General features: G+C 43.9%; 1 protein-coding gene across 1 annotated transcript in view; it reads left to right on the plus strand.

Annotated features, from left to right (window-relative positions):
• RYR3 (ryanodine receptor 3) overlaps positions 1–12,890 on the plus strand; it is a 593,263-nt gene that overhangs the window by 431,365 nt on the left and 149,008 nt on the right. The window contains exons 62-64 of the mRNA XM_084844796.1: positions 601–650; positions 4,746–4,806; positions 5,408–5,646. Of these exons, the coding sequence (XP_084700922.1) occupies positions 601–650; positions 4,746–4,806; positions 5,408–5,646 (350 nt within the window). The remainder of the gene's footprint in view (positions 1–600; positions 651–4,745; positions 4,807–5,407; positions 5,647–12,890) is intronic.

Here is a 12,890-nt window from a genome sequence, read left to right on the forward strand (position 1 = left end):
ACAAAGGAAGCTCTCCTTTCCATGAGAAGAAAAAACCTCATCAGTCAACTCAACATTTCTTTCCATTGTCTTCTGATGAGTTTATATTCCCATTTTCATTATTTTGTGCTCACTATTTGGTTTCTAAGCATAGAAATAATGAAATAGCAAGTTTATGGACTATTTCTTTCCCCGGTGTTTGTTTTAATTTTATTTACAAATGTTTTAACAGAGCAAAACACTTATTTGTGGTCCATATCTATAAAATATTAGCTCAATTATAATCATATAATTTTTCAACCCAATTTTTTGATATCTTAAAAAAAGAAACAATGATTACACTACAGAATTATTTGGTTATGTAAAATATAGTGGGCATGAAGGAAATAATTATGTCTTTAGGATCATGTTCAGGTTTTTTTTCTGGATGTTAAAACATATACATGTTTATTTCTAAATGCAGTTACTATCAGACTCACTGTTCAATTCAAAGTATACTTTGTATCTTTGTTTCACATCTACCATTCTCACAGTTCCTCTCTATTATATTAATTTATTATCTTAACAGAACTTTAATCTCTGTGTATTTTTCCTACTGTTTTGCATTCTTTTCTGCTTTAGCCTTTTCTGCAAACTTGCTGCTCTTGTTAGACATAGGATTTCACTTTTTGGTAAGTTAAGAAAAATATTGATTTAGTTATAAATGCATGCCATTTTAATGTGTTCAAGTGTATATGGATTGTCTGGATCTCTGAGTTTGTGGGAAAATGTGGACTAACTTTAGCTAGTGTGTTTTTAAGAATCCCCCAAACTGTCCCTTTCTATTTCCCTTTCATCTCCTGCTCATATCATACACCTATGTACTTTCGTGGCTCATCTTGCAAAATCTTCTACCATTCCCATTTCTTGCTTCTATAGCAATATCTTCCTTATTGTTTCCTGCTGATTTTGTTATCAGTAATACCTTTACAGCACAATCCTATATATGTCTACTCAGAAATAAGCTCCACTGATTTCAGTGGCACTTATTCCCAGTCAACTGTTTATAGGATTGTAGTCTTAAGCAAACAGGAAGAACAGAACATTTTTACTTCTGTAGTTAAGTACAAGATGCTGCTATGGTAACACCTAGACTACAGTGCTAAAGTGGGACCATGGGACTGGACTGTAACACAGAAATTTAATCATTAAAACATTTTCTTGAAAAATTAAAAAAACTTTAAATCTTTGCATAACCCAAGTTACTGCAAAAACTGTTTAACCTATCATCTGTGTGAATGAAGTTCAATTATCAAGTACAAAGGGCACCTGTTATAACAAAACAGAACCCAAGAATGCTAAACTGCACACAACTGGAACACACGAGTGTAAATAATATAATATTATAATGGCAGGGGACAAAAACAATGTGTATACAAAAAGGACCACAGTATGTAACAGCATAATACAAGGAACAGAATTGTAAAATTGTAGATGAAACTGGCTAAATGCTACAGAAATGAACAGTAATTAATTGCAACTGGAAGAACTGTGCTGTAGAAGTTGTGGCCTTCGGTTTTTACAGGAATCCAGATGTACTCCTGTTTCGCAACAGGCTTCCTCAGAAGTAAAGATCATACAAGCTGAAAATAAAGGCATCACATATTCATATCAGTTCCATGTGCACTGTAAATAATATAATTGTCCCTATTTGAGGGTGCACATCAATACATAAAGGTGTTGCAATCTGGATGGACCTAACAGTCATAATAAACTCACCACCATGGCCAAGATAAAGATGTGGGGGTGAGATACTCTCTATAACCAACTAAAACATTGTTTCTCACATCCAACTACCACCCAGTTCTTCCAAAGAATTCTTACTAAAAAACAAAAATAGCTTAACACCATATGAAATTGAACAAAAATATTTAACAGTTAGAAAAATATAAACAAATATTCAAACCTCGCTTCCCAGATGCAACCAAGGTAAAGAGGCTTCTATGGCAGTGAGTTTAGGCAGGTGTGGTAACCCAGCCCTTACAATATATGCAGTTGTCTTAAAGGCATATATACTAAAGAGATGCAATATTCTCTTAAGGACATACCTACTCAATTATTCAATGACAAAAAGGATTGCCAACACAAGATCACAACTGAGAGATACAGTGATTTAAAAAAAATTAATACAAAATGCAAAATGTAAAAATTATTGCTGAAATTGTACATGTTTATCCTAAATAACTCAGAATTCAAACAGCTCAGGTAAACAATGCACAAACCCATATTAATAGTACAGAGAGTGTGCACAATTTTGCATTGGAATGTATCGATTTTACACTAGGATTCAGACAAAAATAGAGCCACCACATATTGCCCAAAGCAAAGAATTGTTAGCTTGATAATACAGCCTAGATACATAGCGTTCATTTAACCTTTATCTTGGCCATGGTGGTGAGTTTATTATGACTGTTAGGTCCATCCAGATTGCAGCACCTTTATGTATTGATGTTCACCCTCAAATGGGGACGATTATATTATTTACAGTGCACATGGAACTGATATGAATATGTGATGTCTATTTTCAGCTTGTATGATTTTTACTTTTGAGGAAGCCTATTGTGAAACAGGAGTACATCCAGATTCCTGTAAAAACCGAAGGCCACAACTTCTACAGCACAGTTCTTCCAGCTGCAATTCATTACTGTTCGTTTTCGTAGCATTAAGCCAGTTTCATCTACAATTTTACAATTTTGTTCCTTGTATTGTGCTGTTACTTACTGTGGTCCTTTTTGTATACACATTATTTTTGTCCGCTTCCATTATAATATTATATTATTTACACTTGTGTGTTCCAGTTCTGTGCAGTTTAGCATTCTTGGGTCCTGTAAAGTACAAATATCCCCTGAAATGTTTTTTCCAGTTACTGTGGAAAAGGCAGTTGGGCTATCAAATGTACAGTATCCTCAAATTTTGCTCACAGGACCTTCCTGTAAGATCGTTGCAACATCCCTGCAGCCTTGGCGATAACACAATGCTTTGCAGTGTTGCAGTGAGTCAGCAGTTGATATACCATATTTTATGCACTTATTTGAGGCGGAGAGAGCTTCAGCTATTGGGTGGTATAGAAATGAAATGAAATTTGCTGTCACAACTAAGGCTGTGCACAAATGGCCTCTCAAAATTCTCCAGCCTATTTGTGGGCAGAGAAATTGGGGGGACAATTTCACAGAATTTCTCCTAGGGGAGGAGAAATTCTCCTATAGTTTCTCACAGATAGGGCTCACTATTGGCAGGGGTTGTAGCACAGCTTATTTCTTTTTTCCTAAGTGTTTTTGGTTTACTGCACTGCTTCTGTAGGTGGCAACAGCATCAACTGTGGTGATGCTTCCACTATTTTGAGGCAGTATTTTGAGTGTCTTTTGGTGGTATTTTTGATCTTACCTAATCACTGTGAAGTGGCCGAGGGTGCTGTGCATGTTTTCTCTCTCTATTATGCATCTTTCCATTGTTCTGCAGCCTCCCAGGCCACCTGCACTTTCTGAACTGAAAAAGCCTCATGAGAGGAATTGCCTCATGATGGCTTTAACTGAAGTGCAGGAAGCCAAGGAGGCTACAGGCTGCCACAGAGATAATTGCACAATTATCTCTGTGGACACGCATGCATACTCCTCAGCCACCTCATAAGTAAGGTCAGCACAAGAACCCCAAACCCAACCATGAGAATTTCTCCAAAATTTCTCCTCCTTCAAATTTGTTTTCGAAAGCAATTTCTTTTCCATCCAATTGAATGAGAATAGTTGAAAAAAATGTGGGAGAAATCTTTGGCACAGCACTAGTCACAACAAGTCTTTCTAGAAGATCATTTCACAGTTGTCAACAACTGAAGATGGTGTCGTAATGAAAGTATAGAATAAATTATGCAAAAAATGAATCAAGAACCAATTCTCCTATGAAGTCTTTATTTTTTGATCTTGAGGTGGGAGTTACCCTCATCTCACCGAAGTCCTAGGATGCAAGAACAGAGTCCATGGGTGGGAGAAAGGATGAAGGAGATGGGTGATGAAGTTGAGAGATGAACACTGGAAAAAGCTGTGGACACAATAGAGAGCTACGTCTTCCTGACAGCCAACCCTAGAGGATGGGAGCACATGGTTACTAGCATTGTTGTCCAAAATGCTTCTTCAGCAAGGAACTGAGACTATGACCAATGAGAGGGAGCCTATCACAAGTATGAAGGAGAGGGAAGAATAGGAAATGGGAGAGCCACCTTGAAGTGGCAGAAGAAGATGCCAAGGAAGGACTTCTAAAGCCTGGGAAAGCCCAGAGCTGAGAAGTTGTATGGCTAAAATCCAATCCCCTTCTCTCCTTCTGACAGTTGGACCACTAGTTGGAGTGGTTAGGAAGGAGAGTCTCGTGGGCTGTGCATCCTCTGGTCCTGCACATCTTATAATCTTGTGGCTTCTTTTGTTCCCCTGGACATTCTAGAAAATTTCTGTATTGGCAACTCTTGAAATAAAGAAATCAAAGTAAATTCTGGATGGGAAGGATATCTAAAAGGCAAGCAGAAATAGCAGATTTTGGAGCAGAGTCTGCATGCTGTCAGTTAACCTAATTATTAGGGAGAAAAAAAAGAAGAAAATAATAATTCCAACTTTCATTAGCAGAATAAGATATTAGGTCTCCCCAGCATAAATAAATTTCCTAGATATCCTGATTTTTATATTTTCTTGTGTTAAAGAGGTTTTAAAAGAGCAACACATACTGTTCCCCTTAATTTTTCATAGGTAGTGATGCTACTACAATGGTTAGCTGCCTACATATCTTAGCTCAGACACTAGATACAAGGTAAGTTTTCTGATTTACTCCTGTGTTCCATTCTTACCCGTAAATAAGATATTATTTAAAGCAATTTTTTCAAAGATTTTTTGAGCTACATATAAGGAGTGGGCTAGGCCTGAAACCTCCTTTCTACCATCAGGTTTTATAGGGAGGGTTTATATTCTATGGAGGAATATTCAGTCATGTGAGCCTCCCACCTGCAGCATGAAAGGGTACAGCCTAGGCATAGGCTTACCACCACAATGAGAGCTAGGCCCTAACCTTCCACAGTTTCTGCTGGGCTTCTGTGTGTCAATTATTGTGATACCAAAAAGCTGATTGTGGACAGTGGATTAATCACAACATCTGGGCAAAATCTAAACATTCAATCTTAAGTTTTAATATCACAAATCTGAATTTGAAATTGCACTTTTCAGCAATTTATTGTATACAGTTTGAGAATTTAAAGATTTCCCCCCAGTTGTAAATACTGGTGTACATGTGGCTAATGTAGACACCAAAATGCTAAAAAACAGATGTTAATTGGGTAAGACTCAATTTACAATGTCAGCGTATAGCAGCTATACCCATTTGATTTTCAAGTGACATTTTAAAAATTGTCTTGTAGAACCGTCATGAAGTCTGGTTCAGAGCTGGTTAAAGCAGGATTGCGTGACTTCTTTGAAAATGCAGCTGAAGATCTGGAGAAGACATCAGAAAATCTTAAACTGGGCAAATTTACCCATTCCCGAACACAAATTAAAGGGGTCTCACAGAATATCAACTACACGACAGTCGCGTTGTTGCCTATTTTAACATCAATTTTTGAACATGTCACTCAGCATCATTTCGGCACTGATTTGCTTTGTAAGTGTTCTCAATTCTGTATTTGGTTTTGGAAGAAGTTTCAGTTTTAAGTAGGAATGCATGAGCATTTTGCTGCTCACCCCAAAAGGGATAAAATCTTTGCATTGAAATCAAGGGCTTGGTCAAACTTTTTGCGAGTGTTCTGTTTAAACAGGAACCAAAAACTTGGAGGATTCTCACAAAGCTCACTCCATCTCCTCCGCTTCCATGTTCCTTGCCTTCAAGGGGCTAGCAATATATCTGGGACAGAGCAGGGTGGGCCCCAAGGCTCTGCTAAACATCTTTCCTCCCTGTGGATGGGTCTGGGAAGACCTCTCTCATAATCCACAGTAAAAATTTTGCAAATAGGTATAATCTCATCCCTGGTGGGAAAACACACTCCCCTGGAGAGTATCTGCTGCCTTCCCCTATCCTGACCAGGGTAAGTTACTTGGGCCTTGGATGGAAGGAAAGGGGGCAGCAGTGGTATTTGTAGGCTTGCTTTTGCTGGTCAAGTGCCTGCAACAAACGTAGTTGTTACAATAAATGCACTTCAAGTTGTGAACATTCGACTTCATTCTCTCTTATTTATTCTGATATAGCATGAGCTATAGCAAAGTCTGAAATTAGCTGCATTTTTGCTTACTAGTGACACCTCATTTATTGTTATGGATATGAGCCCTTTGTGGTGAAAGCAATTATTTTAATGCAGAGTTAAATAAATGAAAAACAGCTTCCTGAACTTGCTAGATTTTCAGTCTGATTGCTCAGAATATCTTTTTATTTACAGAGAGAATAGGATTGCCATATCTTGTCTGACAGAGCTCCTGCGGTTTATCAGATGCATGACAGGTGGAAATTCTAGTGGTGTCGCTTGTACCAGGATGAGATGCAATGACGTGTGAGAATTTTCCTCATTGACGTTTTGCCTGGTACTCAGCTTCTAAAGGCAGAGAAAAGAGCTGACAGCCCCTCTCAGTGAGCTCTGCCTGTGAAAGCTCAGTTCTCTGGTAGAGTAAGGAAGGCATTCAAAAATCCTTCGGGTTGCCCCTCCCCTCTGCAGGAGGCAGGGCCAGCTTGCAACTCTAACTCCTCTGCTGCTGGAGGAGTCCCAATTTCCCAGACCAGCTCTACCTCGTGATTAGGAAGTTGGGTCTGTGTGGGCTTTCTTCAGCCCATCAATTAGTGCTTGCAGCTTTTTAACTTTAATTTTCTGGTTTTTTATTTTTATGTAGTCACTTGTTTTCCCCATCCCCACCCTCAACTTCCTTAAAGGTTTTCCTCACATGGGTGGGCTGAGGGTAGTGGAGGGGGAAAGCAGTTTTGGGCCTCCTGCCTCTTCTCACTCCTCAGATGCCTGAGAAGACAGCCCTTTTGCTCAGCTCAGCTGAGGGGAGTGTTGTTGTTGCTGTTTTCTTCAAAAGGCTAGGAGGTAGCTCACCCCTGCTTGCCCTGCTGCTTTTCGGTAGGGGTGGACAAAAGTCACTTACCTGTCGTCGAAGCTTGTTCGCGGTGGGGGGGAGATGCTTCGCTGCTCCCCCCGCGAAGTTCAGGCCGGGGGGGAGGCTTCCCGCCTCGCCCGGCCAAAATTCAGGCCGGGGGGGAGGCTTCCCGCCTCGCCCGGCCGAAATTCAGGCCGGGGAGGAGGCTTCCCGCCTCGCCCGGCCACGAACTCCAAAGTTTTTTTTTTTTAAAAAAAAAAACGCCCCCGTGATAGGCTACGTGACGATTAACGTAGCCTATCACGGCTAGATCTGCAAAGTCAGCCGTGATAGGCTACGTTAATCGTCACGTAGCCTATCACGGGTGACTTTAAAAAAAAAAAAAAGCGCGTACGCTAATGGCGGCCCCCATAGGGAGCTGCCATTCGCGTTCCTTATTTGGTCGCTGTAGTCTACGTAAAGATTTACGTAGACTACGGCGAAAATAAGGGCAACGCAAATAGCGTTTTTGTTTTTTTTTCTTCTATTGGAATGGCGGCGGCGGCAGCCGGTCGAAAGACCGGCTGCCGCTCCCACCCCGCACGAACACCCGCCGAACCGCCGGCCGGACCTGCCGCCGGGAGGGACATTCGGCAAAGGTAAGTCCCGTCCCGGGGAGGGGTGCGGGGTGCGGAGAATTTCTCCCCGAAGCTTGTTCGGGGGGCCGAACACGTTGGCGCTCGGCCCCCTGAAGTTTCGGGGAGAAATTCTCCGCCATCCCTACTTTTCGGTAAGTGGGTGGCACAGTTAGGCTCCTGCCTTCTTTTCTGTCATGCCAAGTGTGAATTAAGTTGTCATGCATTTTCCCAGCCTTTTCTTCAGGGCCTGGTTAGGAGGGTATGGAAGGAGGGAGTCAGGCTGTTCATTGTCACGGTCAGGGACGCGCCTGAAGAATGTGATGTAATGGCTCCCTTGCAGCTCAGTCAGAGCTTGCTTTGTGCCAGCCTGCAAAGTGCAGATTCCCAATGCTTTACTTTGGCAGTTTTCATACAGCATCCCTCTTCAGCAGCCCCTCAGCCTTTTTCTCAGGGCTGGGCTATGTGGGAACAAAGAATTCAAGGGTAGGCACTCTGGTCGGTTGCTCAGGTTTCTTACACTTGGAATGTTTGTTTAGAATTTATTAAATGAAAGTCCAACACTACCTTAGGCAAGGAAGAGGGGTCAGGTCTGAGGACCACCTTGTCTCGGTGAAAAGTGAGGTAAGGCTGGTCTACTCTGACTACTCAGAGGTTGCTAGTACAATGTGCAGAAGTAACGGCCACCAAAAAATGCCATTTTCCAGGAAAGGAAGTGCAGGTCTGTGGTTACCAGTGGCTCAAAGGGCTTAGACAAAAGTGCTTTTAACACTACCGACAGGCTCCAGCTCAGTATCCTGGAGTGAACAGGTGGTGCCAGATTCCTGATCCCCGTTAGAAATCTCTTCACTGTCAGATGCAAGTAAACTGAAAATCCCTCAACAGGAGGGTAAAAAGGAGACACAGCAGACAGATATACTCTTAAACATGATAGTTTGAGTCTTTTCTGAAACTGGAGGATTTGGAGCAAGGAGTGTGGAAGGTTTAGAAGCGGCATTGAGGATTCTCTGTATTGGCACCAGGACCGATTCAGTCTCCATCACCCAGTCTTCCATGATGTCAAGCAATGGGGTCACTAGGTCTGGGTGCCAGACTCTCCTGTTCTTCCTGGTGAGGAGGGAGGGATGGATGTGACAGGAGACAATAGTATCGACTTTGTGCCATTCTGAGCAGCAGGGTAAACCTGGGCCAACAAGGCCACCATGGGGTTATGAGTATGCAGTCGCTACCATCTGTCCCAGTCTTTGCCAGGACCTTTGTAATCAGTAGGAATGGAGGAAAAAGGTATTACAACACTGCTGTCCATGTGAAAACAAAAGCATCTCCCAATGAACCCATACCATGGCCTGGTCAGCTGCAAAAAGCTTGGCAAACAGCCTGCACTGTGTGGCAAATAGGGATGTTAGAGAAATCCGCTGTGGATTCAAATGAGGCCGGATTCTTTGGAATCCGGCCTCAGGAATCCATGGTGGATCGGCCCCACTTACCTTCTCTCCTGGAGGATTCTGTGCGGGACGGCACAGCTGCTTGTTGCACCAGGAGCCCTTCGCCTCTGCGCCGATCGCCTTTTTTTTTTTTAAATGGCGATCGGCAGGATGTCCCCATAGACTAATACGCAAAATAGAGCCGTGAATCTTGCGTATGAGCCTATGGACACATGGCTTAGATTCACGGCACTATTTTGCATATAAATCTATGGGGACATCCTGCCAATCGCCATTTTTGGTGAAGGGCTCTGGTTGATTCAGGTAAGCAGCCCTCGGCTCTGCGGAATCCTAGAGCAGAACCACTCTGCAAGGATTTGGGGGGGGGAGGAATGGATCACCTCCCCCCATCCGCGGATTCCCACTGGAACAGACGGTGGGGAATCTGTACATCCCTAGTGGCAAAGAGATCCACCTCCAGTAAGCCCTAGCACTGAAAAAGTATCCTCAAGACTGATCTGTCCAGCTCCCATTCATGGAAGGTTGGTCTGACTCTGCTGGTCAGCCAAGACATTGTCCACTCCAGCAACATGGATTGCAACAAATCTGATCAGATGAGGAGAACAACCCTGGAAACTCACGGTACCAAGCAGGGGGACAGAATCAAATTCGATCCTGTAACCCCACCATGCGATGGAAAGCACCCAGGAGTCCATGGTGATGTTGGTCCATGCCGAAAGAAATTGGGACAGAACAGTGCCAAAGATGGGGAACTGAGCAGCTGGATAAAGAGAAAGGGGGAGTCAGTCAAAGATGCCACCTATTTCCTCCGTCACCCTTCTGGCAGAAAGAATGGTACTTCAACGCTGAATAGGCATCTTTGAACGAGTAGGCTGTTGCCACTGTTGCAGAACACCCAAGGCAGGAGGTTGATACGGGGCTGTAGGTGGTTGAAACCATCAGTGGTGTTGCGGAGCTGCAGACTGTGGTTGGTAACCCATCGTACAGACCATGGTCCTGGCTTTTTGATCTGAGTCCAACGCCTCACCTGTTTTGGTGTTGAATAAACCTTGCCCATCAAAAGGGAGGTCCTCTATTTGGGATCAAGCCTCCTGAGAGTGTCCAGGAGACCTAAGCCATGAGTTTCGCCACAGTGTCATACCAGGAGTTTAGTGTCATAGTCGACCTGGTGTCTCAAGGTGTTTATTTGCTGCTTAGACAGCTTCATCATTCCACAACACATGAGCCAAGGGGGTTTTGTCTTCAGGGAGATGTTTGAATATCTTCCCTGCCTTGTCCCAAAGGAACAACTGATATCCCGACATAGAAGCCTAGTAGTTGGAAACCTTAAGGCCAAGTGCAGCAGAGGAGTACATCCTCCTTCCCAGGAAGTTAAGGCATCGGCCATCCTCATCCACTAGCGAGGAGTGTTCTGTATGGGACTTCCCCTGAGCTGTTTTGACCACAATCAAGTTTGGGGCAGGGTGGTTAAATAGGAATTCAGCATCCACCTCCTGCACCCGATACATCTCCTCCAAACACTTGGAGGTGGGAGACATGGTGGAAGGAGCCTTCCATGACTGCTTAATCATGTCCCGCAGTGTGGGCAATAGCAGTATGGCTACAGGTCTGTTTGCATCTGTGTTGACGGAGTCAAAAACTGGATCCTGTACTATAGGGGCAGCCTGCTGGGTGGCAAACCCCAATAATTGAGCCATCCTCATGATCTGATCTGAGAATTGCCTGAGATCTTCAGAGGATGAAATATCGTCCTGAGACCCAACAGTCAGGTCTGGAGATGACAAGGAGGGGTATTGCGATGCAAGTGATGTGGAATCAGACTCATAGCCTTCTGTGCCTGATAGTGGCAGCCTTTCTGTAGCTAGTGGCAGAGCGACCTGCTCAATAACTTCCTCCCATGGATGCTGTGGTGTCTGAGTGGGGGGAGGTAGCCTGGCTGAAGCCTGAAGTGGCGCCTGCTAGCTGGCTGATGGATGGGTGGAGGCATGTGTGAAGCCAGCAGGCTGTGCAGCTCTCTAGTAACTGGTGGAGGGCAGCAAAAATCTCCCAGGATCCAGGAGGTTTTGACACTGTAGCCGATGGCTGGGTTTGGCACTGAGGAGGTGCCCAATCTGAAGATCTCTCCTGCGGAAAGTATCAGTGCCGGCTGTAAGGGTCTTCCCTCTGTTCACCCAGATCTCTTGGCTGTCTGTATGGGAAATCCCATTCATAGTATCTGCCCCACTCTGAGCCTGGAGATCTGGACCACTCCTGCGGCTACTCATAGAATCTAGGGGGCTGACTCTGCCTAATGGATGCAACTGAGAAGAGGGAGTCGGGTGAACCTGTGCATCTATCTCGGGATCTGTGTCTCCTCAGGAAGTGGTGAAAATGAGGTGGCAAAGTGGGTGGTTCAGGAGAGGAGAAGTCCCAGATCTCACTCTCCGATATCGGCTTGGGTATCACCAGCAGGATAGGCAAATGAAGCATTGGTGGAGCAGCGGCTGTCGCCTTCAGTACCAGGGATGCCAGTCGATCCTGAGGCCCCGCTGGAGCATTAGCAACAACTGTCAGTGTCAGAGGCTTTAAGCAATCCTGAGGTGGGGTCCTGGCTCAGTCTCTAGGAGAACTTGTTAGCCTCTGACGGGCTTTTTTCTTCTTCTTTACTTTCGAAGAAGATTGAACTGCCTGCTTGGCATTCTGGCCTTTTTTGATAACTTTTTTGCCAGCGAAAGTGTCAGCACCCACCCCGGAGTAGGGGGCTTAGTTGCAGTCAAGGAAATTTGTGCAGGACGTGAGCAGGGGAAGTAACTCCAACACTTGTACAGGCGTAGGCAAGGCAGGAACATCCTCAATTGGGAGGTTAGAGACCTGGGCCATTGTGAGGTCTGCAACTGCATCAAGTGCATTCTTCCAAAGCGCACTTTTCAGCCAATCAACATGATTTTGCTGGGCCTGTTTTGATCATGCCTGGCAATGAGGACAAGCCTCAACAATGTGTCCTTCTCCAGGACAGAAAAGTCACAGTAAGTGTGCATCAGATGGCAGTAACTTGCTCCCACAATGGGAGAGCTTTCTAAACAGTGCCTTGGGGGTGATACATCTGCAAGGGCGATCACAGGGTTGGGAAACAAAAAATAAAGCAAATAACACAGAAGATAAAGACAGAAATATAAAAAGAGAAAAAGAATGAATAAAACCTCAGCATTTTAGTAATATTTAGTTTTCAGACAAACTGAACACAGGAGAAGGTCCTAGATGAGGCTACCACAATGGCAGTCAAAAGAGAACTGAGGGAATAAATTAAAACCTGCTAGGGACATGCAGGCTGGGACAGTGGGGGAAGGGTTCTTGCCATAACCTCTCAGCTATAGAAGTTTCCCAAATAGATATGTGTGATGCACAGATTGCACAGAGAGTTGGGATTTCCTAGCATCTATACACCGTCTGGAGTATGTCCCGATGTCCCGAGTTGATGTCATGGGCCCAATCCTTCAGGCACGCACTCTGGCATTCTGACACAGGACACCCCAAATCAATGAGACTCTTTTATTGTAGCATATCCCATGGTAAAAGCTTTATGATTACATTCTTCAGGAAACATATAGCTGGTGACAGTTAGCTATAGGCTCCATAAATAATTACAGAATGGTCAAAAAGTAATAATCACAACCATGTCAGAGATCCATATGACATGGTTCCCCTATTACAATCTCTATGGCTCAGAATACAGGGCAAGGGGCTCAGAAGATTCCTGGCATAATCCACCCCAGGCAATCCAAGTA

Source organism: Heloderma suspectum, chromosome 1, assembly GCF_057233095.1.
Source record: "Heloderma suspectum isolate Gila_16-S chromosome 1, 16-S_ref, whole genome shotgun sequence".
NCBI lineage: Eukaryota > Metazoa > Chordata > Lepidosauria > Squamata > Helodermatidae > Heloderma > Heloderma suspectum.